Source organism: Hippopotamus amphibius, chromosome 1 (assembly GCF_030028045.1).
Source record: "Hippopotamus amphibius kiboko isolate mHipAmp2 chromosome 1, mHipAmp2.hap2, whole genome shotgun sequence".
In the NCBI taxonomy this organism is placed as follows: domain Eukaryota; kingdom Metazoa; phylum Chordata; class Mammalia; order Artiodactyla; family Hippopotamidae; genus Hippopotamus; species Hippopotamus amphibius.
Window position 1 is genome coordinate 381,349 of NC_080186.1, and position 26,603 is coordinate 407,951.

A 26,603-nucleotide genomic window follows, 5' to 3' on the forward strand; every position below is an offset into this window, starting at 1 on the left:
GATGGTGGACGCCAAGCACCAGCCATGGCCACGGGCAGAGGGCAAGCAGGCAGCCACGCTCACCCCCGAGTCTGGCCTACTCAGGGCACCTCAGGCAGGATCTGAGTGGCCACCGCAGGGCTGGCCCCAGGCCTGGAGCAGAAGCAGAGGAAGTGCCCATGGTCCCCAGGTCCAGCACCCGGCGGGCTGGCCCACGGGAAGGCGGCCTGGTACCTGTCCCGGCTGCAAGCGTCCCCCGGCCCTGGCCCTCCTCCCTCCTGGGGAGGCTGGCGGTCCCGGGGCCCCGCCTTCTGCTGCCACGCTCCGAAACTATCTCAGCCTTCCCTTCACTGCCCTGCCTCCTCCAGGGCTCTGCCATCCCCATGCAGGGCAGGCCCAGCTGATTTTAGCTCGTGGAGAGTTATGTGAGGGAGGCCACCCTGAGGCGCTAGGGTGTTTCAAGTGCAGGTGTGACGGAGACACACAGCCATACCGTGAGCGCCACACGGGCCACATCACACACTCTGCCCGCCTCTGTGGTGGCAGGATCCCCTGCCTGATGCTGCGGTCAGCACCTGGGGGACCGGCACCAAGTAGGCCTCTTACCCACCGGGGGCAGGGACTCCAGATGGTCCAGCCCCAGGGCAGAGAGGATGCCCACACTTGCACCCCCCGGGAATCCCACACACATGCAGCGTCCATGGGCTCAGACTTCACATCTGTTGCACCAGAACCCCCCGTGAGCCAACTCTGAGCTGTCCCTGAAGGTGGGACCCAGGCAGCCGCCGTCTACAGGGCAGTCCTGGCCTAGAAGGGGATGCCTTGGTGCCCCTAGGCCCAGCCTCAGTGAAGGCCACCACTTTAAGGCCCAGCGGGGCCCGTGCTCAGCAGGCTGGGGCCAGCCATCCTTCTGGGGCGAGGGCGGGGCACGCGGGGCCCTCTGCCTGTCCCTTCTCTAACCCTTTCCACAGACAGCCGTCAAGGAGCAGCCACACAGGCCCACGTCGCGCTAGGAGCCGGGAACGTCCTGTCCTGCCCCAGCCGGCACCTCCTGCTCCTCTGGGGCCTGGAGAGGCCTTGGGAGGCAAGAGGAGGGGGCTACTGGCCTCTGGACGCAGTCTCTGTATCTCTGCCCTCCAAGAGGCGGGCTCTGGGCTGACCTCAGGAGGAGGAAGGAGGGCTCTGACGCTGGCCCAGTGACATCAGTTGGTCTCACTCTGAGCTTCGAGGAAACTCAGCTCCAGTTTGTACCTGAGGAAACGGGCTCAGAGAAGTTGAGTAACTTGGGCAATGTCACACAGCCGGTGAGTGACATTGGTGATTCACGCTCACACCCAGATGAGTCCAGGCCAGGGCCAGCTCTTCCCCGAGCGCGACTTCCCTCTCCCGGAGGTGCCCTGTGGCCACCTGCCTCCTTCTAAAGCCACGAGGCTGGTGACGTCACACCTCCTCAGAGCCAAGGCCCCACCAGAAGGGCCCAGCAGGGGTGGGGGCTTCCTCCCTCATCTCAGCCCAGGTCCTCAGCACCGACTTGGGGTGGGGTGTCGGGAACCCAGGGCCCATGTGGGGAGGGGCAGAGGGCCTGAGCCGACCCCTTGACCTTGGGACCAGGCGGAGGGTCCAGTCATCGGGAGGGCGAGGCCTCCATCACGCTAGGGCCATGTTGGGTCCCAAGGGGGGCGCCCTGGGGGCTGTCCTGCCTCCAGCACACCGTCTGGCCTCAGGAACCACACCGAGGCCTAGGGTTTCGGCCTGCGAGACGGTGGCTCTGGACCCTGCCGACGGTGTGTGTTAGGGTGCGGTGCCATCTTCGTGGGTGGCGCGCGGTCTGAGTACCTCCCGGGAGGCTGACCTGGGGGCACCATCTCCCCACTCAGGCCCCAGCTCCTTCCCACAGTCGGTGCCTGTCCCAGGGGCTAAGCAGCCGGCGCTGGGGGACACCGGGGTTCTGGGAGTGGAGGCCCCTGCCCAGTGATCCTCGGCCACACGCACCCGTGGTCAGAGCCGGACAGGTGGAGGCAAGAGACATCCTTGCAGGCCAGGCTGGAGGAGAGTGGCCAGGGAGGGGGCCGGCTGTGCCAGGGTCTGCTGCTGCCGGGGCCCTCCTCACCCTCCAGAAACCTCGAGCCCCTCACCCCGCCAGGGCCAGGCAAGAAAGTTTCACTGGGGGTGGGGAGGCCCCCGCACCTGCGACCAAGGGCTTCCCCTTCCAGGACCAGAGCAGGTGTGGCTGCCGCCGTCAGGCCCCTCCCCGCTGCCACGCCCCATGCCCAGCCTGTTATAAACAGGCGATGCCTGGCCAGCGTTGGGCCACAGCAGCGTTGTCACCTGCTAGAACCGTCACCAGCACCGCCACCGTCACCACCATTGAAGCCACCCAGCACGGGAGGATGGAGATGCCCACACAGGGAGGCTCCAGCCTCGAGGTACCAGGGGCGCCTGAGGTGGGGGGCAGGCCATCTCCCGGGGTCACCCCAGCCTGAAGTGGAGGGGCTGTGTCCCACATGCCACCTGGAGTGCCGGCACACGCTGGGCCAGGGCAGGGGCTGCCGACCACCCCTTCATCACACTGCCTCCACAGACGGAGGGCTTGCTGTGTGTGAGGTGCACACGTGTGTGCGTGCGTGTGCTGTCTGAAGGGGCCATGCATCCCCTCTCCTGCCGCAGCTGGGGCTTTGGGGACCCGCCATGCCCACGGTCGCCCCAGGGCATCTGCCCCAGTGTCAGGACCCCGCCCCCATCTCAGGAAGCCCTGGAGGCACCAAGGCTCCAGAACTGCCCTCCTCCTGCCCGGCAGCCCCACCTGGGGTGGGAGGGGACCGGTCCGGAGTCAGAAAGAACCTTCTGGAGCCCCTTTTGCCTTGCCTGTATCACAGGGCTGAGGGCCCTGCCTTCCCTGTGAGGGCTCGGTGTGGTCACCAGACACACGTGCGGGCGGCACTCTGCGCGTGCGGGCCCACCACCGGCACCCCGCCTGGCTCCAGCTCCTGGCCAGGCCGCCTCCGCAAACCTGAGGCCTGGGCTGACCGCCCCCAGCTCGTACCTGGGCCCCACGCAGCTGGCTGGTGCTTGGGTGTCCGGGCTGGCCTGTGCCAGCTGAGATGCACCAGGCCCTACCTCTGGTTCAGCCCCTTCCCCAGGCACCGGCCCAGGCCCAGGAGGGAGGCTGCACGCCAGGTGCGAGAGGTCTAATGATTCAGGACAAGATGGGGACAGTGTGGAAAGTCTGCAGGAGGCCAGGCGGTGACTCAGCGCGTGTCGCAGACCAGCAGGGCTGATCTGGTCAGGGCCCTGTGGCCCTGCGGGCTGGGGGACCTGGGTCCTGGGACGCTGGAGCCTCCAGGTGGGACTGGGGGCCGGGCAGGCCTCAGGTCCACCTCCCTGGGGCCCTCAGGTCCCCACCAGCCTGCCACCTACTTTTCCAGAAGCCCGAGGCCCCTGAACTGAGTATCCTGGGGACTCAGCTTGGTGGGCAATGCCCCACCCCAGCTAGCAGCTCCCAGTGTCTACAGGCCTGACCCTTGGCCCAGATGTGGCCAGACCTGCCTGGCTCCATCAGCCCCAGTGAAAGTGAGGCTGCTGAGGGTTGGTGGAGGCCATTGAGGCCCAGAGTCCAGTCAACCTGCAACGCTGGGCTCTAGGCCCACCCTGAGCAGGTCACCTGGCTGCCCCTCCCCAGAGGCCCCTGCCGCACTTGGCAGATGGCAGCGGAGACCCACCCAGCCTCGAGCCTGCCTGCAAACCAGGCCAGGCATGGCCGGCACACGATGTCCCCTGCTGTCCCTGCCACACTGCCCAGGCTGGGCCCTGGCCATGATAAGACACACCTGCAGAGGCCGCCTGGTGTCCTGCCAGTCATCACAGGGGAGGACCACGGGGTCGGTCCCACGTGTGGACCAGCTTCTGATGGGGCCTCTCTCAAGCGTCAGTGGGGCCACAACGGTCCCGGGAGTTCCCAGGGACAGAGAGTGGAAGTCCGATGGCCCTGGGTGGGGAGACTTGGGTGGGGTCAGGCCAGACGGCGGGCTGGGACCCCGCTGAGGCTTGCTTCTCGAATTCAGGCTGGAGCCTTGGCCCAAGCAGCTGGTAGGGGGCCGGGGACTTGTACGTGCCTCCAGCTGCCGCCGCCGCCGCCACCACCAGCCCCCGAGGAGGAGCGTAGGGAGAGGCTGGTGGAGCTGCACACCTCGTTCAGGGAGATGATCACCTTCTTCTGCACCAACGCCACCATCCACGGCACCATCCGCCTGGTGTGCTCCAGCCAGAACCGCCTCAAGACCGCGTCCTGGGGGCTGCTGCTCGTGGGCTCCCTGGGCATGCTCTACTGGCAGTTTGGGCTCCTCTTCGAGCAGTACTGGCGCTACCCGGTCAGCATGACGGTGTCCGTGCGCTCAGAGCGCAAGCTCTTCCCGTCGGTCACCCTGTGCGACATGAACCCACACCGGTGAGCGCTGGGGCCACCCGGGGGCCCCTCCCCAGGTGCAGTCACAGCCGGAGCCCCCCCGCCTGCCTCCCCCACCCCATTCCCCCTGGGGCTAAAGGGCAAGAAGAGCCAGCTGGATCTTTTTTTTTCTTTTTATTATTTACTTGGTTGTGCTGGGTCTTAGTTGCGGCAGGCAGGCTTCTTAGTTGCAGCTTACAGGCTTCTTAGTTGTGGCATCTGAACTCTCAGTTGCAGCGTGCATGTGCGATTTAGTTCCCTGACCAGGGATCAAACCCAGGACCCCTGCACTGGGAGCACAGAGTCTTAACCACTGGACCACCAGGGAAGTCCTAAGCCAGCTGGATCTTGGTGTGACCAGGGCCACCTGGAGGGACACTCAGGCGCTGGGCAGCCTGGGGAGGGGTGGGGAGGGGTGAGGACTTTCCAGAAGGGTAGGCCCCCAGAGAAGGGAGCAGGGCAACACTCCAGGTGGAGAGGCACCTGGAGCAAAGACAGGGAGGGGCTGTGAACGTGCCAGAGGATAGTGGGGTCCATGGAGGGTGGTAGCAGGCCAGGCCGGGGGTCTGACTTCCCTCTGCAGCCTGGCTCCCAATTCAGAACTCCCTTCTAGGCTTCTGAGGACAGCGGCGGGGGTGGGGGATGGGGAGGGGAGCACTGTCCTCTCTGCAAAATCTGGGTCAGTCTGTGGGGGCCCGCATGGCTCTCCCCACGGTGCCCGCGGCTGTCACGGGGACCTCGGGGCCCGGCTCTGACTCCACTGCTGATCACCAACAACCCCACCCCACCCCACCCCACCCCCAGGCCACACGCAGCCCGCCACCATCTGTGGGCCCTGGACGACTTTGCCCGGGAGAACATCTACTCCCTGTATCGGTTCAACTTCAGCGAGAGCAGGGATGCCCCAGGGGCTGAGGCCCCGGGTCCTGAGCCCATCTTCCAGCTGGACCGCAGGGTCTGCCTGCAGAGGCTGAGCCCCCCGGGCGGCCAGAACAGAGTGGGCTTCAAACTGGTGAGTGTCTCAGCCCTGGGAGACCTGCACGGGACACGGCCGGTCGGCCGCCCCCACGCTGACTCTGTGCTCCCCAGTGTAACAGTGCCGGCAGTGACTGCATCCAGCGGGCCTACTCCTCCGGCGTGGCAGCCACCCGGGAGTGGTACCGCTTCCACTATGTGAACATTCTGGCCTCGCTGCCCGCCACCCACAAGGACAGTCGCCACAGCCACGGCAGCCGCTTCATCCTGTCCTGCCGCTACGATGGCCAGGACTGCCAGGCCCGGTGAGTGCAGACGGGTGGCCGCTCCCCGCGCCCCACACAGCGGTCTGCCGACCCCACGCTCCCTCCAGAGATGAGGCAGCTGTGGTCCCCTCCCCGCAAACCCGGGCTGCACGCAACAGGGTGATGGGTCGAGGGCACGTGCTGCTCTGAACGTGACCCCTGGTTCCAGGCACTTCCAGACGTCCCAGCACCCCACCTACGGCAGCTGCTATACCTTCAATGGTGTCTGGGCTGCACAGCGCCCGGGCGTCACCCATGGTGAGTGCCGGCCCGGCTGGGTGTGGGCGGGGTGTCGGGCCAGCCTTGCCTCACGCCCGGCCTCCCCCAGGGATCAGCCTGGTCCTCAGCACTGAGCGGCAGGACCATCTCCCGCTGCTGTCCACCGAGGCCGGTGTCAAGGTCATGATCCACAGGCGCGGCCACGCGCCCTTCCTGGAGCACCAGGGCTTCAGCGTCCGGCCAGGGACGGAGACCACCATCGGCATCCGAGAGGTGGGTCGCCCCAGCCCGCAGGCTCCCAGCCTCCTCGCCCAGCCCTGGGCCCTCGGGGCCTCCCGGGCAGGGCAGCAGAGCTGAGCAGCCCCTCCCCCCAGGACGAGGTGCACCGGCTTGGGAGCCCTTACGGGCACTGCACAGACGGCACAGGTGTGGACGTGCGGCTACTATACAACACCTCCTACACCAGGCAGGTGAGTCTGGGCGTGGGGGGAAGGGAGGCGCGGGGGGGGGGGGGGGGAGGGGGCAGGAGGGGGTTGGGGAGTGGGCAGGGGAGGCTAAGGCCAGGAGAGCCCAAGGAGTGGGGAGCTGGTGGGGGGCGGACAGGCCAGTGGGAAGGAGGCGAGGCGGGTGGCAGGCCCGGGAGAGGGACGGCTGCCCAGACCCCCGCTCCAGTCTCCCGCTGTCCCCCAGGCCTGCCTGGCCTCCTGCTTCCAGCAGCTCATGGTGGAGACCTGCTCCTGCGGCTACTTCTTCTACCCCCTGCCGGCGGGGGCGCAGTACTGCAGCTACACGCGGCACCCGGCCTGGGGTGAGCCCCGCCCCGCCCCGGCTGCTGGGGGCGGAGCCCCACGCTGCCCCGTCAGCGGCACGCCACTCCCCCGCTCCCGGGTCACTCCTAACAGTTCCGTCCGTGACCCCCTCCCCAGGCCACTGCTTTCACCGCCTCTACAAGGACCTGCAGACCCACCGGCTTCCCTGTGCCTCCCGCTGCCCCCAGCTTTGCAGGTGAGCGGGGCATGGTGGGGTGGGGTCCGGCGAGCCACCTTGCAGGGACGTGACAGGGTCTGTCTCTCTCAGGGAGTCTTCATACAAGCTCTCCGCTGGGACCTCCAGGTGGCCTTCCTCCAAGTCGGCCGTGAGTCCCTGAAAGGGTGGGGGGTGAGGGGAGGACTCGCAGGGGCGCCTCGTGGGCAGAGAGCACTACCCGGACTGGCCTCTGTCCCCGTGGTCCTGCCCTCCCCCTGCCTCGCAGCGCGTGGGCGGCGGGGGGGGGGAGCTGAGGCCACAGCGAGCCTTGTGTGTGCAGGGCTGGATCCTGGCCCTGCTGGACACGCCCGGCCACCGGAGCCCACGCCCTGGGCGGGCGCAGCTGCCTCCCGCCAAGGCCACGTCCCGGCCGCCCCCCCTGCCGTCCTCGCCCTCCAGCGCCCCCGGGGAGAGCCTCCCCAGCTGGCCCAGGGCCCGGCCCCTCCCGCCCGCGCCCCACCCCAGGGGCACCCTGGCCAAGGTGAACATCTTCTACCAGGAGCTCAACTACCGCACCGTGGACGAGACGCCCGTCTACTCGGTGAGCCGCCGGCCGCGTGCCGGGACAGGGCAGGGCCTGCGCCCAGGGCACCGCTCACTGCTCGCCTCCACCCGCAGGCGCCGCAGCTGCTCTCGGCCATGGGCAGCCTCTGGAGCCTGTGGTTCGGCTCCTCCGTCCTCTCGGTCGTGGAGGTGCTGGAGCTGCTGCTGGACGCCGCAGCCCTGGCCCTGCTGTTGTGCTGCCGCCGGCTCCGCGGGGCTCGAGGCCAGCCCGGGACAGCCACGGGGGCGCCTGCTCCAAGCCAGAGGCCGGCCGGTTGCCCAGCGGCTGCAGGCATGACGTCGCACGCCCCAGGGCCCAGCTGGCTTCACCTCCGAAGAGGTTGCCAGGGCTCCAGCAGGAGTCTCGGCTGAGGGATGCAGCCGAGGGTGGACCCCGGAGACTCCCGACACCTGAACCAGCCTGAACCTGGTCTGACCCTAGGAGCCGTGGCAGCAGTAGGCTCTCCCGGCTGCCCAGGACCGGCCAGTCCAGCCCACAGGGCCTCCCCAGCCAACCAAGCCAAGGCCCGAGCCCAGGAAGCAGTGGCACTGGAGCCCAAGGGCGGGCAGCGCACAGCACATCAGGGCCTCTCCTGAGCCCAGCTGCCTGCCCAGTGGTGGCCTCACAGGTCTCAAGGAGGCCCGGGGCAGGGAACAGGGGAGTGTCCCCACCGCTCTGGATTCCCACGTTCTGGGTGTGACGGTGTCTGCCCGTGCGCGGGAGTGAGCCCACATGCGTGGGGGTGGGGGGCTTCCCCACAGGAGTGTGTCTGGTGTCAGCGTCACACGTCTGCGTGTTTCAGCACATCAACACCTCTGTCTACATCCGCGTGTAGGTGTGTGCAGGCATCAGGCAGAGTCCCCCACAGCTCAGGGCTGGTAGGGGGAAGGGCAGGGCCAGGCCCAGGCACTCAGTGACCTGGGGCCGCCTTGCAATAAAATGGAAGATTCTACCTGGTGGCTGGAGTGTGTCGTAACGCCCGCATCCCCTGAGGGAGCTGAAAACCTGAGACCGCACCTCCACATTCTTGGAGGCACAGACACTGTGGCGGCGGGGGGATGGGAGGACATGGGGCCAGAATTTGCCCACGGGTGCAGCCCATCCTTGCCAGTTGCTGTCCATCCCAGAGAAGAGCAGAAAGGCCAGGGAATGGGGTATCAGGAACTGGTTTTAATCAAAAGAGCCCTGGCCTCCATCAGGCCCCTGGCGGGGGCACCGGATTCTCGCTTACTGAATCCTTTGGAGGCAACACTGGTGCTGTCCCACGCAGGGCTGCCCCTTGGGGAAGGCAGGGGACCCAGAGACCCCCCCTCCCCAGCCGAGACAGTGGAGTGAGGCGGGTGAGGCGAGGCGGCGGGTGCAAGCGGCCGTTTATTAACTGATCTGGAGCGGAGGCGGTCCCGCCAGCCGAGGCCCCGGCAAAGGCCCTGACGCAGGCAGTGGGGCGGGAGGTGGGGGCAGAGCTCAAGCAGGGAGAGAGGAAGGAGTTAATTCTGCTCTCTAGGGTCACAGCCAGCAGGCGAGGAAGTTGAGGGCCCAGTCAGCACCCAACTTGCTGCCCATGGGGCCTCCTTGGGCAGCCTTTGCATAGCGACCAGCCACCTGGCCTTGGCCTGGCCGAGGGCCCGAGCTGGGAAGAGGCCCAGCCACTACCGCAGGGCTCCAGGAGGGGGAACGCAGAAGGCATCAGAGGGCCCTGGGGAGTGAGCCCAGGCCCCACGGGCCAAGGCTGGCCTGCCGAGGGCACAGGGCTAAGCTGCAGGGGCCTCCACCCAGCAGTGGGCAGGGCTGGGGGTCAAGGTGGTCCTTGAGTCCAGAGAAAAGACGCGAGACAAAGTGAGAACGAGGTCATTGTAGAAAACCCCTCAGTCCGTGACAAAGGACATCAGATGCAGGAGTGGGAAGAGCCACACCCCTGCCACCCGCTCTGGGAAAAGGCGGGCACGGGTGGGGCTGCCGGGCACGAGGGCCTGTGCGGCCAGCCACACGGCCTCGGGACATCCGCGCCCAGCCAGGGCTGAGGCCCCAGGCCAGAGCCCCCCAGGCACCCAAGAAGCCCAGCCTGGATGCCGGGGTCGCTAAGTGAGGTACACGGGTTGAATCCCTAGATGGGCCACCCCTTCTGCCCTCAAGAGGTGCTGGCGGCCAGCCACCAGCCCCAGGGCCCAGCAGAGGGGCTTGGGGTGTGGGAGGGACCCAACTCGCAGGTCCGTGTTCCTGGGCAGTAAAGTGGGGGCATGAGGTGACACGGGCCCTGCGGGCAGAGTGGGGCACCAAGTGGCATGGACCCCAGGGATGGGGGCACAGGCGACACGGGCCTGGGGGAGCAGAGAGGGGCACGGCGTGGCACGGGGCCTTGAGGGTGGTTTGTGACATGAGCAACCCAGGCCCCCAGAAGACACACGGTCCCCGGGGCGGGGTGGGGGGGTGATGCAGCACCGCCGGGGGCAGGTGTGGAGCTTCAGGAGGCTTCGTGCCGGGGTCCCGCTCCCAGCCCCTGGGGCGACTCCGAGGAGGACCGAGCAGACAGCAGTGACTCCAGAAGCTCCGGAGAACCCGGGCTCTAGGGCAACGGGCCGGGGTGGGGGGGGCCCGCTGCAGCCGGCCGCCCTAGCTCTCATCCAGGTGCAGGCTGATGAACTCCTGGATGCAGCGACGGTACTGGAGCTCGGTGGGGCTGCTGCCAGCCAGGTGGCTCGGCTGGCCCGGGGGCGCCTCAGCCTCCCGCATCTCCTCTGCCATGCGTGCCAGACGGAGCCTGGAGGAGGGAGGGCCGCGTAAGGCGCTTCCCCCCCCCGCCCCTCCCCCTGCGTCCCCCGCCCCCACCGCCGCGCGCTCACAGCGTGACGATGTCCGCGTTCGCCTCCTGCACGGCGATGCTCAGCGGGTCCTGCTGAGCGTGGTCCAACGCGTGCTGGTCTGCTCCTCGCTTCAAGAACAGGCAGACCTGGCTGAGGGCGGAGCGGGCAGGTCGGGGCGGGTCCCGGGCAGGTACCGGCGCCCACCCGGCAGGGGCTTGCGGCCCGCGCAGGGCTTACCCGGTGCGGCCCAGGAGCGTGGCGTGGTGCAGGGGTGCCCGGCCCCGGCTGTCTCTTTGGTTCACGTCCGCTCCGTTTTGCAAGAGGAATTCACAGATGATCAAGGAGCCCTGGGGGGTGGGGGTCGGTTCAGACCGAGGCCCGGTCCTTGGCGAAGGGCCCTGCGTGCGCGCCGCGGACGGGTGTGGCCTGCGCGCCCTTACCCCCAGCACGGCCTGCACCAGAGGTGTCTTGCCCTCGTCCTCCGCGTCAGCCCAGTTGACCTCGGCCCCTTGTGCCAGCGCAGCAGCCAGCGCGGGGAGGTCGCGGGTGCGCGCCGCGCGGTGCGCCAGCAGCCCGGGGTGCAGCTCGCGCACGTCCATCAGACCCCAGGCCTCCGCCTCTGCGTCCGCCTCGCCGCTGGACTCCTCCGACTCGGCACCCTCTGCGAGGAGGGGGCGGTCAGGGCCGGTGATCCCGGCCCGCAGTGGGGGAGGGGCAGGGCCGGGGCCGGGAGCAGCGCACCCACCCTCCTCGGCGACGCGGTCTGCCACAGAGCCCACGCCGAAGGCCAGGACATCCGAGCTGCCATCGGAGCTGCCTCCTAAGCCGCTGTCGCTGCTCAGACCTGCAGGGTCCGTAGGCAGAGGCCATCCTGAGCGGCTGCTGTTCCCAGAGCCCTGGGGGAAGGCTGGAAGCCCACCCACCCTCCGGGGGATGCTCCCGGGGCAAGATCAGCCCCTACTAGGGAGCAGAGGAGAGCCCTGCCCAGGACTGGAGGAAAGGGGAGAAAATCAAGTAACAGCTCAAGGATCACCTCCCACCCCCAACACAGCCACGCAGCACAGCCACAGGTGGAGGTCCGCCCTCTCAGGTCAGCCCTAGCAGGACAGCAGGGCTGAAGAATGGCCACGTGCAGCCCTGTTTGTGGCCAGTGCAGGCAGGGAGGTCACTGCCCAGAGACAGGGTCTGTGCCAAGCCCCAGACAGGCCCCAGGCAGCAGTGAGAGCACCCGGCCCAGCTCCCCTGACAGCCCTGGCAGATGAGCCCCAGGCAGAGGGACGGCGAGGCAGCGCCCTCTGCTGCCCGCGGGCAGCCCCGGTCACCTCAGAAGCCGGCCAGTTCTTGGCCCCAGGCTACGCCTTCCACCTACACTGCCCAGGAAGGCTGCCCACACGCCCCAGGCCAAGGGGTGCGGATACACTATTAACACACAGCCCCCGGGGGAAGACCCAACTCCAGGAAAGCTTGGGGGAGATGCACACAGTTGTCTCCCAGGAGCTGGTCAGGTCCTGTCCAGGCCCCCAGCAAGCACACGCACACACCATGCATACACACACGTGCACATCCACTCACACGTGTTCACCCACGCACAGTCAGGCCCTTACACACATGTCACTCCCGAGGGTCGTGGCCCCAGCCTCCAAGCCAGTCGCCAAGTTACCCCCAGCCCCTCGAGATACTGTCCCAGAACGCTCCCCATCCCCCCTGCAAGGAGTGCTTGACCCTTTGGTCCCTGAGCGAGGGGCCATGGCTGTCCTGCACTGGTCCACCCTCCGGGCGAGCGGGCCTGGCCCCTGCTCTGCTGCCCCGGCACCCTGGGGGATGGGCAGCAGGGGACTTACTGCGTGGGCCAGCCGCAGCAGCCCCTGCATCGAAATAGGAGAAGAGGGAGTCCAGCTCATCCGGGCAGAAGAGGGAGTCCCTGCGGAACCTGGGCTCTGCGGAGCCTGCAGGGCGGGAACCAGGCCTCGCTGGGAGGTGGGCAGAGCTCGGGGTGCCTGTAAGCCCTGCCCCCCTCCCTCTGACCCCCCGCCACCCTGGCCCCCCTGGTCTGGAGGCTCACACCCTGCCCAGGCCTGTGAACTGGGGCGCACCTGCCAGCCCCTCCCACCTGAGCACAGAGCAGCCACAGAGGGCAGGAGGGGCTCCATCCGGACTTTCCTGCGGCGGGTGGTCGGGGCGCGGGGGGAACTGTGGTGGCGCTGGCACTTCTGTGCCCGCCAGCGCCGTGGGGCTTCCCGGGCCGGTGCCGAGGGCGGCCTCCGCACAAACTTCTTTTCCACGTATTTGTCCTTGATCCAGGCCTCCTTGTCCTGCCTGGACCAGGGCCGGACATGAGGCTGCACTCACGGGCCTGGGCTCCCCCGGCCCTGCCCAGGCTGCCCCTGCCTCACCTGGGGCTGCTGGCTGTGGGCTTCCTGCTGTCCAGCCCCTCGCACTGGGCCTCGTAGATCCGGTTCACGGTGCTGTTTCCAAGCTCACACATCAGCTGGCAGGAGAGGGTGGCATGGGCAACAGCCCAGCTCACAGAACCCCCCCAAGCTTGCAGACTCGGCTCCCACCCCGGCCCCCTCCAGCTGTCTGGCAGCCTGAGACGGCACCCCGCACACCTTCAGCAGCTCTGGCTCCCACGAGTCCAGGGTCAGGGACCGCACCTTGGAGCAGTGGACGCCCAGGCTCCTGGACGGCGAGGGGGAGGAGGAGTCAGGGTGTGGCTCCGCCCCTGCGCCCCGCCTGGCTGCCCGGTGGGCCCACCTGTGGATCCCCGAGCACTCGATGCAGAGCAGCACGCCCAGGTTGATGCTCGCCCAGCGCGGGTCCGGCTGCCCGCAGTCGCCGCACTGGCTGTTGCCGGCCACGCTCTGCACGCGCTGCAGCGCGCGCTCGCCCTTGACGCTGCGCTCCCGAGAGTCCGTGGCGGAGTCGATGCTGCTCGTGGACGGGGATGCCGTGCGGTCCAGCCTCTGGGGACGGGGTCACTCAGCCCTGCGAGCGCCCCACCCCACACTCCCCGGCAGGGTCCCCCTTCCTCCCCAGACACTGGTGCCCACCCAGGCCAGGGCCCTTGAGGCATGAGCCTGCACTGTAGGTGTGCGCGCGCGCGTGCGGCCTGCGGGAGCTGTACGGGACGCGGGACGCGGGGACGCGCAGGCGCTGAGCGGGCCCACCTCGCTGTAGCAGCTGTCGGGGCTCTCCCGGTAGGCGGAGGCAATGCTGGCTTGCACGGCCTGAACCCAGGCCTGCCGCAGCTTCTCTGAGTCGGCCTGCAGCATGCAGCTCCTGCGGGGAGGGGCTGTCAGGCCGGGCGGGCAGGGGCTCCGTCCGCACCCGCCCTGGGCTGGGCCTCCTCACTTGGTGGGCGACACGACCTCAAAGCAGAACCTCCGCTCAATGTCCTCGCAGGGCTTCACGGAGCAGAGCCGGAGGTCATCCACCACCACGGTCAGCACATCCTGCGGGCGGCACCACCGGGGCCCCCACGCTCAGCGCCCAGCCCTGCCTCGCACTGACCACCCATTCACTGCTCCACGCGCGTGGTCTCTGTCCCCGGCCGCTCAGGCTGTGGTGCCCGCCAGCGTCCTCAGCCCTGTGACGCCCCTCCCACCAGCTGCCCACCCCAAGCCCGGGTGGGGGGGCCCAGGCGTCACTGCCCTGGACCCAGTGCACCTTGAGCTTCTTCTGGTAGACCAGCTGGCTGTTCTGGATGGAGAACCAGCGCCTGGGAAGGGGGATGGGCCAGGAAGGGTCAGGCTGCGCCAGCCCCCACGCCCACCCTGCACCCCCCGAGGAAGGGCCCTCCCTCACCGGTTCCACGTCTTGAAGGCGTTGCTGGCTCTCTTGAAGAGGTAGCCCTCCATCACCACACCACTGGGTGCGTCCACGTCAAACTCCACCTTGGGCTCATCGTAGGAGAAGTCCTGGGGGCGGTCGGAGGCCGGCCCCCAGTGAGCACCAGCCCACGGCTGCGGGGACACTGCCGCCCCCCCAGGCTTCCCCAGAGCCAAGGCTGAGGGGGTTCTTCACAGCCACTTCCTGAGCCGACACCCAGTGGGGGCAGATGCCTCCCACCACAGCGGGGGGCCCGGAGAGCTCCAGCCCCCCCCCCCAGCCTGGCAGGGACAGCAGCCTCTGCGACCAGGAAGGAAGCTGCCTCCCCCATCCTGAGCCCCCATTCATGTCGCCAGCTGGGCTGCCCTGCCAGCGTCACAGAGCTCCATTCACGCGGGTTGGGGAGACACTGAGCGCTGTCCTGTGTGTCCGGCAGTGGGAGAGGAGGCCCTGCCACCTGCTCCCCTGGCTGAGTGGGGGCGGGAAGGGACAGCTGCAGCTGCTCCCGAAGGGGACGAAGGGGACGCGGTCCCAGCTCAGCCGCCTCCGCTGGTGCCGGCCGCGCTGCGGGCGGTGCTCAGGGCCAGAGCGCTGGGGCCTCGGAAGTGTCCTTGGTGCTGAAACGCCGCGGGGCGGGGAGGGCAGAGGCCCCGCCCACCTGGGCCCCCTCCCCCCAGGGTGGGCGCCCACTCACCTGCAGCAGCGTCTGAGGGCGGGAGCAGGAGTGGCGGGAGGAGGGAGAGAGACCCAGTGAGTGACGCCCCCCTGCCCCCTCCCTGCCGGCTGGGAACTAGCGGCTCCCGCCGCGCAGGCGTCGCTGCCTGGGCAGCGCCAGGACCGCTGTCTGGCGGGGCAGCAGAGGCCACATAGGACCCCCGTGCCAGCTCCAGACCCAGCGCCAAGGGGCTGAGGGGGCTGGCCCTGGCCTCTAAGTGACTGCTCCACTGTGCTGAGACCCTGAGGGCTGGGGACCCCCGCCTCTGATGGCAGTTCCAAAGAGGATCAGAGTCCGCCTGAGAGTGGGCGGGCCTGGGGAGGGATGGGCCCGTGGCTGTGCGGTGGCACCCCGCCCCCCCCGCCCCGGGGCAGTTCGCGCCTGGAAAGGGGGTGAGGGGCAGTGGCCCCGGGGCCCTCGACGGGAGGCCAGGGCTGCAGGCCTCACCCGCTGCTGGATGGCCGCGTGCCTGCGCTCCATCTCCCGCTTTTCCACTGCTGAGTCGATCACCAGCTGGTCCAGCTGTGGGAGGAGTATAGAGAGGGACGTGGACCCCCTCCCCGACATGCTGGCCCCGGTGCCCCCTCCCCACAGGCTCACCTCAGCCGCCAGCTTCTTCATGTAGGGGTCCAGCTGGTGCAGCAGGCTGTAGCCCTGCTGGAAGAAGCTGTACTGGGCGTGCATGAAGGACAGCATCTGGGGGAGGGGGTGCAGGTGAGGCCCCGACGTGTGCACCCACACCCAGCACGCCTGCCGCACGCATCTGTACTCAAGGGCATCCCTCCACCCTGCCCCTCACCCGGCACTCACAGAGTCCAAAATCTCAAACTTCTTCTTGGCCTGGAGGACATTGATCTGCCAGGGGAGGAGTGAACAGGTGAAGTGGGTCAGGCCAAGGAAGTGGGTCAGGGCCAGGCCACACCCTGGACCTTGCCACAGTGTCCACTCAGGGTGCTTGTGGTTCCCCGAGACCTCCAGCTCATCTTCAGCTCCCTGCACTGGTGCCCATTCATCCTCTCATGGTCCCAAAATGCTTCCTCCTTTCAGGACATTGGGTCCTTCGCATGGGCAAAGCCATGAATTCTCTCCCCTTGCTCCAAGTGCCTCCAACCCCTGCCTCAGCAAGGTCTTCAAGGCCTCCACCGCCTGCAGCTCGCAGCCCTGGCTTGTCCCTAGCCCATTTCCAACTCCAGGCCTCTGCCTGGGCATCCACTCCGCTTGTCTCTCCCCAAGCATCTCAGGTTTTCTTAAGCCAAAGGGGCCCCTCCAGACACCAGTTCCCTGTCTGCAGGAACACAGGAACAGACTCCCACCCGATGCCCAGTGGCTGACCTGGAGCACGTAGTCCAGCGCCAGGTGGCGGAAGCACTTTCGGGCGAGGATCAGGGCGCCCGTGGCCTCCTCCACCTCGTGGGGCCGGTGCCTCGGGGCCTGGGCATTCCTCACCAGGGACAGCTCCATGTCCTCCCGAACTTTGTCAAACTGCTTCTTGGTCTCCTTGAACTTCCGCACGTCCCTGGAGGCCAGTGGGCGTCATGTCAGGGGGTCCAAGGAGGGGTGCACACGGGGTCTCCCACCCTCATGAAACACCCTCCCTCTGCTCCAGCCCCTCTGTGCTCCAGAGCCCCCTGCCCAACCTCCCTGTCCCAGCCCCCAAGCCCTGCAGCCATTGCTCCCTGCCTCCTCCTCCTCAGGCCCCCCTTCCTGATCTGAGGCCCCTTCCCCTTCACACCTCGCTTCCAGGACTGGTCCAGCCTCGGGTGACCCCCAGCCTCACCCTAGACGCCAGACTCTTCACTCTGGGGTCCCCAACTATACACACAGCACTGAGCTGAGACCCCCGCTAAGTCCACCTCCTGCCACGATGACCTTGACCCTGACGCCTGCGGTCCTGCTCTCACCCCTTCCCGAGGCAGCCCCAGCTGTGCTCTGTGCTCCCTGCCCTCCCGGCGCTGTGTCCTCAGCCCCGTCTCGGCCTGTGCTGAGCGCCCGCCAGAGCCTTGAGGCCTCGCGCTAAGGCCCTGCCAGACCAAGCAGAGCTGCACCTGCTCCCCACGCCGGCACGGGGTCGCCCCCCCCTCGGGGCTACTCACTCTTTGACGAAGTTGTGGAGCTGCTGCCTCACAGACCGCTGGGCCTGATCAAACAGGATCTGGGGGCAAGGGAGAGTGGGGGTGTCAGGGCTCCATCCCCACAGGACCCCCCAGGCCAGGTCCCTCTCCCCTCAGGTGAGAACCAGGGAAAGCCCTGTCCAGCCCCGCCTGGGCCCCAGCTGGTCACCCTCACAGAGCTGGCCTCACAGGGTCCAAGGGACCGGGTGCAGCCCCCAGGCCTGGGTCAGCGCCCAGAGGCCACAGCTGTAACCACCTGCCCACCTCCCCCACCTGGCTCTCAGCCAGACTAGAGCCCAAAGCTGTCCCGATGGACCCCCTCCTACGCCTCTCCGCACACCAGGCCAGACAGGGCAGGCGCACACAGTCCCAAGTGACACCCACTGCCAAAGCCTTGGGAGGCCACCATGAGGACGGCCAGCCCTGCAGCAGGAGGGATCGAGCCGCCGCCGAGGTCCCGAGCCATCTGGCCTGGGGGCGGGGGGGGGTGTGTGGCTGTGGGGAACCGGAGGGGCCTCCCCACGCACTGGCTGGACCCAGAATCAGATCCCCTCAATGTGGGGAGAGGGCTGGATCTTAGCCAGGAGCAGACAGACAGACAGACAGACAGACGGAGCAGGACGAGATGTCCAGCGCTGGTTTATTTCTGAACTTCCCCTGCAAGGGATGGGCCCCTTGTTTAGTCTGGGGCTCTGGTTTCCAGGCCACAGTCTGACCACCCACATGTGCCTCGATCTGTTCTGTGTGGCCACGCTGGGGGCCCCGAGGGGCTCAAGGTCACGCAGACCCAACCCGGGCAGCAGTGAGGCTGGAAGTCATCTCGCAGCTGTGGGGTCAGCCCACGAGATGCTTCCATCACCTGGCCAACAGCCCCTGCCTGGTGGCCCTGGGTGACCCTCTAAGGCCTGGCCCACCCCACGTCCCCAGCGCCCTCAGCCCCGGGCAGGGGCCAGGTGCCTCCCCGCGGGCTGTCTGGCCCTCACCTGGGACAGAGCAGTGTCTCAGCGACGCTCCCCCCAGACGGCAGGAGCAGAAACATGGCCTTCCCCCACCGCCCGCCCCTGTCAGCTCAGCTCTCCCTGAGCCAGCCCAGAGCCTTCCAGGCTGGGCGGGGCCTGCAGGGAGCCCATGGCGGGTGGGGGGGCTGCTGCCTGGGATGGGACGACCGCGATGAGGAAGCGGTGTGGGCCCTTACCCCGCCATCCCCCCCCGACCCCCGCCATCGCCCCACCGCACACATCGTCTCCGCCCAGCCAGGGCTCACCATGTGGTAGGTGACCATCTCCTGCAGGCTGTCTCCAAACCTCTGCAGGCATTCCTGGGGGTGAGTGGGGGGAGACCCTTGCTCAGATGGGATGGCCGCCCCCAGTGTCCGGCACCTCCCACCCACAGGCCAGAGCAGCCCCCGTGGTGCAGCACAGGCGCCCACCTGCTCCCAAGGCCGGGGCACCCCGAGGGGCTGCCTGCCAGCGCCTGCCCCTGACTAGAGGTCAGAGGTCTGCTGCCCCCTCACCGAGATGACGGTGTCGCCCTGGCACTGCTGGGACAGGTCACGGATGCCACTCACGAAGAGCCTGTTGGTGGTGACATAGGCCTTGCCGGCCTCGATTACGCCACTGCACAGCTTCACCAGCTGCAGACAAGATGGACGGATGGGGCGACACTCACGCCACCAAGGGGACAGGCCACACAGGTGGGGACCCGCCCAGGGCAGCCTGAAACCAGGGCCCAGGACACAGCTGCCTCCCAGCAGCCCCAGGCAGGGAAGGAAGGCCACTGCCTGCCTGCCCGCCCTCCTGAGCCCACCTGGCGCTAGGGGACAGCTTGGCACTGCCCAGGCCTTGGCTCCAGAGTGGGAGGTGTGAGCAGGTGAGGGAAGCCGGGAGCAGGGAACCCAGGGCCGGGGTGGGCGTGCAGTCCTGGCCAAGGGTCAGCAGGACCAGCTGGCAGGAGGCTCAGGGGTGCCGCCCCTCCGTCCTCCCCTGCCTGTGCCCGTGGCCCCTAACCCAGTCACTCAGAAGCACGGCCCCCCAGCAGCTGCCCCCCGCCCCGCTAGGCCTGGCGGGCGGAGAGCCGGCAGACACAGGCGTGTGTGTGGCACGCACACCCCGGGACGTGATGGACAGGCCCACGTGCTGTGCACAGGCACACCCGCGCTCGCACTGGTGGCCCTGGGTGAGCCGGGCTGGGCCGTGTGGGGGCAGGGAGAGCATCCCCAGGCCGTCCACGTGCCCCCAGGACCCCCTCACCTTGTCCAGTTTGGCCTCGATCTCAACCACGTCCGTTTCCACCTCATCAATGGTGGCCCTGCAATGGGGACAGAGTAGCTGGAGACCCGCCTGCAGCGAGCCTCCCGCAGCCGCTCAGCACAGCCTCACCTCCCCGGGCACCTCCCCAGAGGGCTCTGCAGTGGGAAGGAGCCCTCTGCTGATGGCCATGGGCTCCTGCAGGCCTACCTGCCTCCACTCCCCTCAGATGGACCAGGACGCGGAGGCTGGCGGTGGGGCAGAGGTATGAAAGAAGGAGGTGGGAGGGGGCAGAACTGGGACCGTGACTCCAGAGCCACAGAGCCACCAGGGCCCACCGCCACTCCAGGCAGACAGAGGCCCAGCTGGCTGTGACGCCCCCATCTGGGGTCTGTGCACGAGGTAAGGAGGAGGTCAGACAGGCCCCCAGCAGAGGGAGGGGCCGGGGCCCCGTGGAGGTGCGCACGCGCGGCCTTGCTGGTCGCCCCCTTAGCCCAGTCCCTGCACCTCTCCAGGGCTCAGAGTTGACCCAAGACCCCATCTGGACCCCCGCACCCCTCAGCTTCTGCTGCAGCCCCCCCACCGCCTGGGGCTGGTGGACCCCGGGGCAGACCTGTCTCAGCAGAGCCTGCAGCCTGGGCTCCGCGGCACCGTGAGACCCCCCACAGGGGCACCCCCCTACCTCCTGCCTCCTCCTCAAGCTCCAAATACCAAGCAGGCCCTGTCTGCCTCAAGGGAACAGCAGGTCAGACCTTGGAGGAGCCCACTCCCCCTGGGGCGGCCTGACAATGGGGCTGCCTTGGGGAGGGAAGAGTTAACACATGACATCACCGGAGAAGCTAGTGGAAGGAGAATCCCGGAAGGCAGAGCGAGAGGCAGATGGATCAGGCACGTGACCCCCCCCCCATGCTCCGGGAACAGGAAATAGGGAAATAGGGCCAGAATCCCAGTGCCCCCCCCAACCCACTCAGCTGGAGAGCTGGGCCCATCTGGCCTCCTGGGGATGTGGGACAACAGGGAAGGGAGCTTGGGCCAGTGGCCGGAGGCAGCCTCCAGGGCCACAGCCAGGGCAAGGCCAGGCAGAGAGGAGGCTGTCCAGGCCTAGCAGCCCCTCACTGCCCCCGTGGCTGGCACGGGGGCGGGGCATGTTCCTGGGTTTCCCAGGCCTGGAGGGAGGCCCTCAGTTCCTCATGTGGGGTGCAGCTAAGATGCCCTCAATTAGGAGCCGTGGGGTGCGTGCCAGGCTGCCCCGTCAGGGCCCTCACGAGGTCCCACTGCCCCCCTCCTCTGAGCAACCGCCATGCCTTCCCCGGGGCGGAGAGGTCTGCGAGCGCAGGAAGGGCTCGGGGGAGATGTGTGCTTGGACCGGAGGTGACCCACGCCCAGCAAGCACCCCCGCCTGAGACGGCAGGACTCTGACCACTGCTGTAGCCTCTCCCGTCCCCCTCCGAGGGTCCCGGGGCAGGGAAGGACTACCCACCCAGAACAGAATACTGTAGAGGCAGACAGGGCCCCTGGAGCCCCAGCCATCCCAACTGCCCTGAGCAGCTGTGTGTAGAGCTGCCGCCCTGGCCGCCGGGCCTGGGTGGGGGAGGGGGTGGGGACTGGTCCCTGGAGAGCTGCTGAAGGTGGGACTGCACTAGACCACTAGACGCTGAGAGCGTGCTCGTGGGGCCAGGCGGGTGCTCAGCAGAGGACCCGCCCGGGGGCCCAAAGCCCCGCAGCTCTCTCCTCCCCATTCCCATGGACCAAGGCCTCCTCTCCTGCCCTCCCTCCAAGATTTCCTCAACAGTTGGACGCTGGGGAGGAGGGTGAGGCTGGCTCCCCGACCAGAGCCGACCAGAGCCGTGACTCAGCGCATGAGAACAAGGGGCGGAGGCTCCCCTCCTGTCTGAGAGAGTCTGGACCCCTCCAGCCACGTGCATCCCAGCACCGTGGGGCGCTCCCAGGCCAAGAGCGCACAGTCAGGGTCCCCTTCCCAGGGATGGGGCTGCTTGGCCCGCGTCACTGACCACATTCTTCCACCTGGCCCCACCCTAACCCGCCCCCGCCCCAGCTGGTCTCTAGGAAGTCCAGGTTACATCTGCAGTGGCACCTGAGGATAAGCGGACAAGGGGACCCCAGAAAGGCCTCAAAACCTGGTTACATCTCAGCCCAGCCCCAAAACCCACCCAGCGTAGCTTCTGTGGCCCAAGGTCGGGGGATCTCCTTGGCCCCCTCCCCGGGCTTGGCTGAGCACTTTCCAAGGAAGCCTGGCCAAGCCCGGGCAGCTGCTGCAGCCACTGCCCCACTGTGGGCGCCTCCAGCAAGCAGGCTAGTATGGGGGGAAGCCTAGAGGTGAACGGGTGCCGAAGGCCCTGGTCCAACCTGAACCCCTCCCACGAGGGAGAGGGAGAACGTAGGGCTGCTCAGCCAGGGGCCAGGTCCCCAGCGGAGGCCCCAGCTGTACCTCCCCCTACAGCCTGTGTCCTGGCCCCCACGGCCTGGGCTGTGCTGGGGGCCCAGGATCCCAGGCGCCTGAGTTGCTCACGGCCCCTCCCTCAACCAGTCAGGAAGAGAAGATGGGAGAGCCCAGAGGGTGGCCCTCAGCGCTCTGCCCAGAGCACACCCGCAGCAGGAGCCACTCTCTGGCCTGACCCCTCCCCCTGGCCCCTGCTGCTGACCCCCTTGAGTGGAGGCTGGGCAAGGGGCTGGCTCTAGCGACTCAGGGGTAAGGACGCGGATGCTGAGGCCCCCAGGCACCCACACACAGGCCCTTTTCCTAAGACACCCCAAAGACCCAGCGCGCACACACACGTGCACGGCCAAATGCAAGTGTGCAGAGGCATGGCAGACACGCACGTGTGCCATCAAACACACATGCATGCAGCAGCGCAGTGCACACACACACGTGTACTCGTGGATGCCACGCACAGACACGTCCCCCATGCTGGGACACACAGGAACAAACTAACGTGTGCTTAGTGCCTCAGCTCACACGTGTGGGACACACACCCCCTACGCACCTGTGTCCACACCCAGAGCTCACACGTGCACATGTGTGCGTGCATCCAGCACTAGTCTGCACCCACGCATCAAGCAGCCAGTCCAGGGGTGCAGCTCACTCACACATTCACGTCCAGGGTCCGGCACCTCCAGGGAGGGTGCAGAGGGGCAGAGCTCACACGGTGCACTGGGGCACAAGCACGCGCGCCTGACTGACACACAGGAGGAGCCCCATTAAAGCAGATGCGCGCGCACCACGAACGCGTCCACACGGACAAACCCGCCTGCGCTCCCAGGAACGACTGAAAGCACAAACCCAGGGCCGGGCACAGCCCAGAACCTCCACCAGTCCCTCGAACCCAGTCTGCTCAGGTAGCCCCCACCCCGCCAGGCGCCGAGGTCACCCTTGAGGAGCAGCCGCCCCACGCCCTAACGGGGCCTCCAGCTCCCTGCCTCCCTCACTGCTCCGGGCACGCGGACCGAGAGCGTCCAGGGGCACACGCCCCGCGCATCCGGACGACCCTGACGGGAGCCGGGCTGCAGGGCCCGGCGAGGTCTCAGCCCTGCGCAGGTGGCCAGCACGAAGACAGACACAAAGCCGGGCGGGCACTCCCACCGAGAGGTGGCCGCGCCGGCGGCCGCCGCGCCCCGCCCCACGCGCGCACCGCGACCCGCACAAGAGGCGTCTTTTGTTCCGGGCTCTCGGGCCGCGCCGCTGCGGGTTTTGGACAAGGCGGGTCCCCCTGCTCTCGCCTCCGGCCCCGGCGCCGGGCACAAAGGCGGCCCCGGCGCCCCCGGCCGCGCCCATCCCCCGGCGGCCCCGGAGCCCCGAGGGGCGGCGACCCCGCGGACCACAGAGGGCCTCGCCGCCCCTCGGGGGCGCACCTGAAGCGCGGCGAGTCCTTGATGCACTCCTCGAACTCCACCGTCATGGCTGCGGCGGCGCGAGGCGCTCACTGGCAGCAGGACCGCGGCGGCCCGAGCGGCATCCCCGGCCGGCCCTCCCGTCCGCGCCGCGCCGCCGCCCCGCCCCGCCTGTCACCGCCGGGGAGCGTCGCCAAAGTCCGCCGCCCGCGCGCGCCGCCCGCTGTCACCGCCGGGGAGCGTCGCCAAAAGCCCCGACGTCCCGCCCCCTTCATCCGGGCAGGCGGGCGGAGGGACGGTGGGGCCCAGCAAGTGTCGCGGGAGCCGCTGGCCCCGCGCGCTCCCGCGCGCTCCCGCGAGCCGGCAGCTAGGCAACCCGGGGGACTGGCAGCAAGCACTCGGCCGGACCTTGGCGGGAAGATTGGGGCGGGGGGGGGCGACTGGGAGGGCGCGGGAGCGGGAAGGTCTCCGCGGGGCTGTGGCGGCGTCTCCCCTGGGTCGGCACTTTGCACCCGCTCCCTAAGTCTGGTCCCACCTCCGCTCCCCCGCCCTGGGCCGCCTGGCCAGGCTGTCTGGGCGGGGCGAAAGCGCCGGCGCAGGCGCGGGAGCGGCCGGAGGCGTGGTCAGGTTAGAAGTGCGCATGGGCGCGCGCGCGCAGCCCCACGTGCGGTCGCGGCCAGCCCGGCCCTCTGCGCGGTCTGGTTCGGCCTGGACTTGCATCTGCCCGCTGTTCCCGTCCCGGCTTGGCCATGGGCGCGGGCTCGGTGCGGGCGCGCTACCTCGTGTACTTCCAGTACTTGGGCACGGACTTTAAGTACGTCCTCTGGGCCTCCCACCCGTGCCCGCGACCCCTTCGTGTAGCCGGGCGCCGCAGGGAACACCCGAGCTCGAGCCGGAGAGCAGCCGACGGCCGGCGCCCGCGGGGATGGCTGGCGCTGAGTTTAGGGTCCGCACCTCCTGCCTCGGGCCCCGGCCCCCGGGACAGAACGGCCGCCTGTGGCCGCAGAGGGCGGGGCGGGCGGGGCCCGGGGCGGGGCGGCCTCCGCGCGCTGACCTCCGTCCACCCTGCCCGCAGCGGGGTCGCGGCCGTCAGGGGCGCGCAGCACGCCGTCGGAGTCCAGAACTACCTGGAGGTGAGCTCCGCCGGCCTGCGCCCGGGAGGGAGGAGGGCGACCCCCGGGAGGGGCAGATGGGAGCCCCGCCCGCGGCCGCTGTGCCCCACCAGGAGGCCGCAGAGCGGCTGAACTCGGCGGTGCCGGTCAAGTTCACCATCTCCAGCCGCACGGATGCTGGGGTCCACGCCCTGAGCAACGCGGCGCACCTGGACGTCCAGCGCCGCGCAGGCCGGCCGCCCTTCTCCCCTGAGGTCCTGGCGGACGCCCTCAACACCCACCTGAGGCACCCGGCCATCCGGTGAGCACCGCTCTGCTCTCCTGGGGCTCGTTCACTGTGGCGGAGGCGGGAGGGGTGAGGAGGGACTCTGTATTTGGACACGTATCAGGGGTCATGGAGGAGATGCCAGGGTGTCACATGGATGGGGCAGGGGGTCATTCCTGGCCTCACTCCCACAGGATACTGCAGGCTTTCCGTGTGCCCAGCCACTTCCATGCCCGCCACGCAGCCACGTCCAGGACCTACCTGTACCGCCTGGCTACCGGCTGCCCCAGGCCTGACCAGCTGCCTGTGTTTGAACGAAGCCGATGCTGGGCGCTTCGGGCTGAGTGAGTGGGTGTGAGGGTGAACCCGAGGGGCTTGGCAGGCCTGCCTGGCCAGCCATTCGCTCCTGACCTCTCACCTGGCTCCCTGCAGCTGTTTGGATGTGGCTGCCATGCAGGAGGCTGCCCAGCACCTCCTGGGGACACATGACTTCAGTGCCTTCCAGTCAGCCGGCAGCCCAGCTGCCAGCCCGGTACGCACCCTGCGCCGAGCCTCCGTGTCCCCCGAGCCCGCCAGCCCCTTTGTCCTCCCCCAGGAGAGCAGGTGAGAAGCACAGCCTGCAGTCTGGTCTGGAGGCTGCGAAGGCTGAACTTAGCTGCAGCACCTTCTCCCTGGGCACCTGTCCAGCCTTGGGGAGAAACGGGTGCCCGTCAGCTGAGTGGTGTGGCCCGAACACCCGTCCGCCTCCATCTGTGCCCTCTGCTGTGCTGCGATCCTGCCAGGCTGGGGAGCAGAGGGCAGAGAGGGCTGCCCGCCCTGCCCAGAGCTCACTGCCTTGCGGATGGGCCCCGGCTGCTGGGAGAGAGGCACCCGGCCATTCGTTCGGGCCCAGGCTGGCAGGGGTGGTTCCATTGCCCTCAGCCCTGTCCCAGGGGCCTCTGGCCAGACGGCAGCTACTGACTTCCAGAGCCTTCCCACTGAAGCCCAGCACTGAAGGGCGGGACTTCCACATGGCCAGACTCCGACTCCTGCTGAGGAGCCCAAGCCCTGGGGCTCGAGTCTCTGGGAGATGAGCTGGCCGCACCTCGTCCCTGCAGCCAAGGCCCGCAGAGGCTTTGCTGCCCCCCGCCCCCTCCACACACAGACACAAGCACCAGCCTGGCTTGTCTCCCTTCCACCAATTTTAATTGGGGTGGGGGGGGGAGGTCGGTGGCAGCCCCTGGGGTGGGAGTCAGGGAGGCCACACTGTGGGGCTGAGGCCAAGATTTCACAGGCGCCTGTATCCCCAGGCGGCTGCGGTTCTGGACCCTGGAGTTTGAGAGCCAGTCCTTCCTATACAGACAGGTGGGCTCCGTCCTGGGGCCCTCCCGGGGGTGGGGCCCAGGGCTCGGGCAGCTGCAAAGTCTTGGCCTTGGGTCACAGGTGCGGAGGATGACAGCTGTGCTGGTGGCTGTGGGGCTGGGGGCTTTGACGCCTGCTCAGGTGAGGGTGATTCTGGAGAGCCGGGACCCCCTGGGCAGGCACCAGAGCCGAGTGGCCCCTGCCTATGGCTTGTTCCTGAAGTCGGTGCTCTACGAGAGCCTCGGTAAGAGGAGGTGGCCTGGGGAGGTCCCTGTTTGTACCCCACTGAGTGACTGACCCCTCCCAAGGCTGAGGCCTCGCCGGAGGAGGGGCTCTCAGTGACAGTGCTGTCCCAGCAGCTGAGAACCCAGCCTGTGCCCAATAGGAAAGCCAGAGCCCAGCAGTCCAAAGGCAGGGGGCCTGGAGTGGGCGCCACAGCCCCTCAGCCCAAGCCCCAACCTGGCCCGTTCCTGTGGGGGGGGAGAGGCTGAGGGGGGTTCCAGAAAGCAGCAGGGGATGGAGACGGGCTTGAACCTGGGGCAAAGGCAGGGGCTCTGCAGTCCTGCTGAGGGCTCTGGCCTGGCCCCCGCAGAGACCTTTGTGACCCCAAGGTGACCCAGGGTCTGTCCGCAGGCTCTGTCCCCAAGCAGCCCTGCGCAGCCTCGGCGTGCACAGAAGTCCCAGATGAGCTCCTGGTGCCCAGTGAGGTCAGCAGCTAGGCCCAGCTGCCGGACGCTGCCCGGCTCCGTACACCACCGCACGTCACACACGGACCACGGCAGGCCCCCTGCCTCCTGTTGGCCTGGACACGCCATAACCCCCCACCTCCCTGGACGCCTGCCTGCC

At 68.4% G+C, this 26,603-nt stretch overlaps 3 protein-coding genes across 13 annotated transcripts; 2 read left to right on the forward strand and 1 right to left on the reverse strand.

Moving 5' to 3' along the window:
• The first annotated feature begins 24 nt into the window (after nt 1-24).
• SCNN1D (sodium channel epithelial 1 subunit delta) lies at nt 25-8,052 on the forward strand. 5 transcript variants are annotated; one of them, XM_057749571.1, is made up of 13 exons: nt 25-1,763; nt 2,193-2,405; nt 4,041-4,423; nt 5,225-5,432; nt 5,510-5,700; nt 5,870-5,958; nt 6,029-6,192; nt 6,294-6,389; nt 6,592-6,727; nt 6,846-6,924; nt 6,997-7,054; nt 7,226-7,486; nt 7,564-8,052. In XM_057749571.1, exons 2-13 carry the CDS (start codon nt 2,271-2,273, stop codon nt 7,858-7,860), a joined length of 2,097 nt encoding a protein of 698 aa, XP_057605554.1. In that variant the 5' UTR covers nt 25-1,763; nt 2,193-2,270; the 3' UTR covers nt 7,861-8,052. The 5 variants fall into 5 exon arrangements, with proteins under 5 accessions (XP_057605554.1, XP_057605547.1, XP_057605562.1 ...); XM_057749564.1 differs by having other exon boundaries at nt 25-1,283; XM_057749579.1 differs by having other exon boundaries at nt 25-1,283; nt 6,610-6,727.
• Nucleotides 8,053-8,621: 569 nt separating this feature from the next.
• ACAP3 (ArfGAP with coiled-coil, ankyrin repeat and PH domains 3) lies at nt 8,622-23,196 on the reverse strand. The gene is given in 26 exon segments (XM_057749556.1): nt 8,622-10,247; nt 10,330-10,440; nt 10,528-10,637; nt 10,731-10,951; nt 11,036-11,134; nt 12,132-12,236; nt 12,401-12,606; nt 12,684-12,778; nt 12,900-12,969; nt 13,045-13,253; nt 13,458-13,569; nt 13,642-13,742; nt 13,957-14,008; nt 14,095-14,305; nt 14,308-14,695; nt 14,697-14,782; nt 14,785-14,824; nt 15,281-15,355; nt 15,434-15,529; nt 15,644-15,688; nt 16,166-16,349; nt 16,927-16,985; nt 18,209-18,262; nt 18,458-18,577; nt 19,194-19,251; nt 23,061-23,196. Coding segments are annotated over 26 exon segments (3,102 nt in total). The 5' UTR covers nt 23,108-23,196; the 3' UTR covers nt 8,622-10,099.
• Nucleotides 23,082-26,603, forward strand: PUSL1 (pseudouridine synthase like 1). Of its 7 annotated transcripts, XM_057749717.1 has the most exons (8): nt 23,673-23,985; nt 24,115-24,172; nt 24,265-24,452; nt 24,611-24,760; nt 24,849-25,019; nt 25,706-25,760; nt 25,839-26,001; nt 26,391-26,603. In XM_057749717.1, the coding sequence occupies exons 1-8, from the start codon at nt 23,789-23,791 to the stop codon at nt 26,474-26,476; spliced, it is 1,068 nt and encodes a 355-aa protein (XP_057605700.1). In that variant the 5' UTR covers nt 23,673-23,788; the 3' UTR covers nt 26,477-26,603. The 7 variants fall into 7 exon arrangements, with proteins under 7 accessions (XP_057605646.1, XP_057605655.1, XP_057605674.1 ...); XM_057749663.1 differs by lacking the exon at nt 23,673-23,985 and adding an exon at nt 23,082-23,666 and having other exon boundaries at nt 24,115-24,452; XM_057749699.1 differs by having other exon boundaries at nt 23,673-24,172.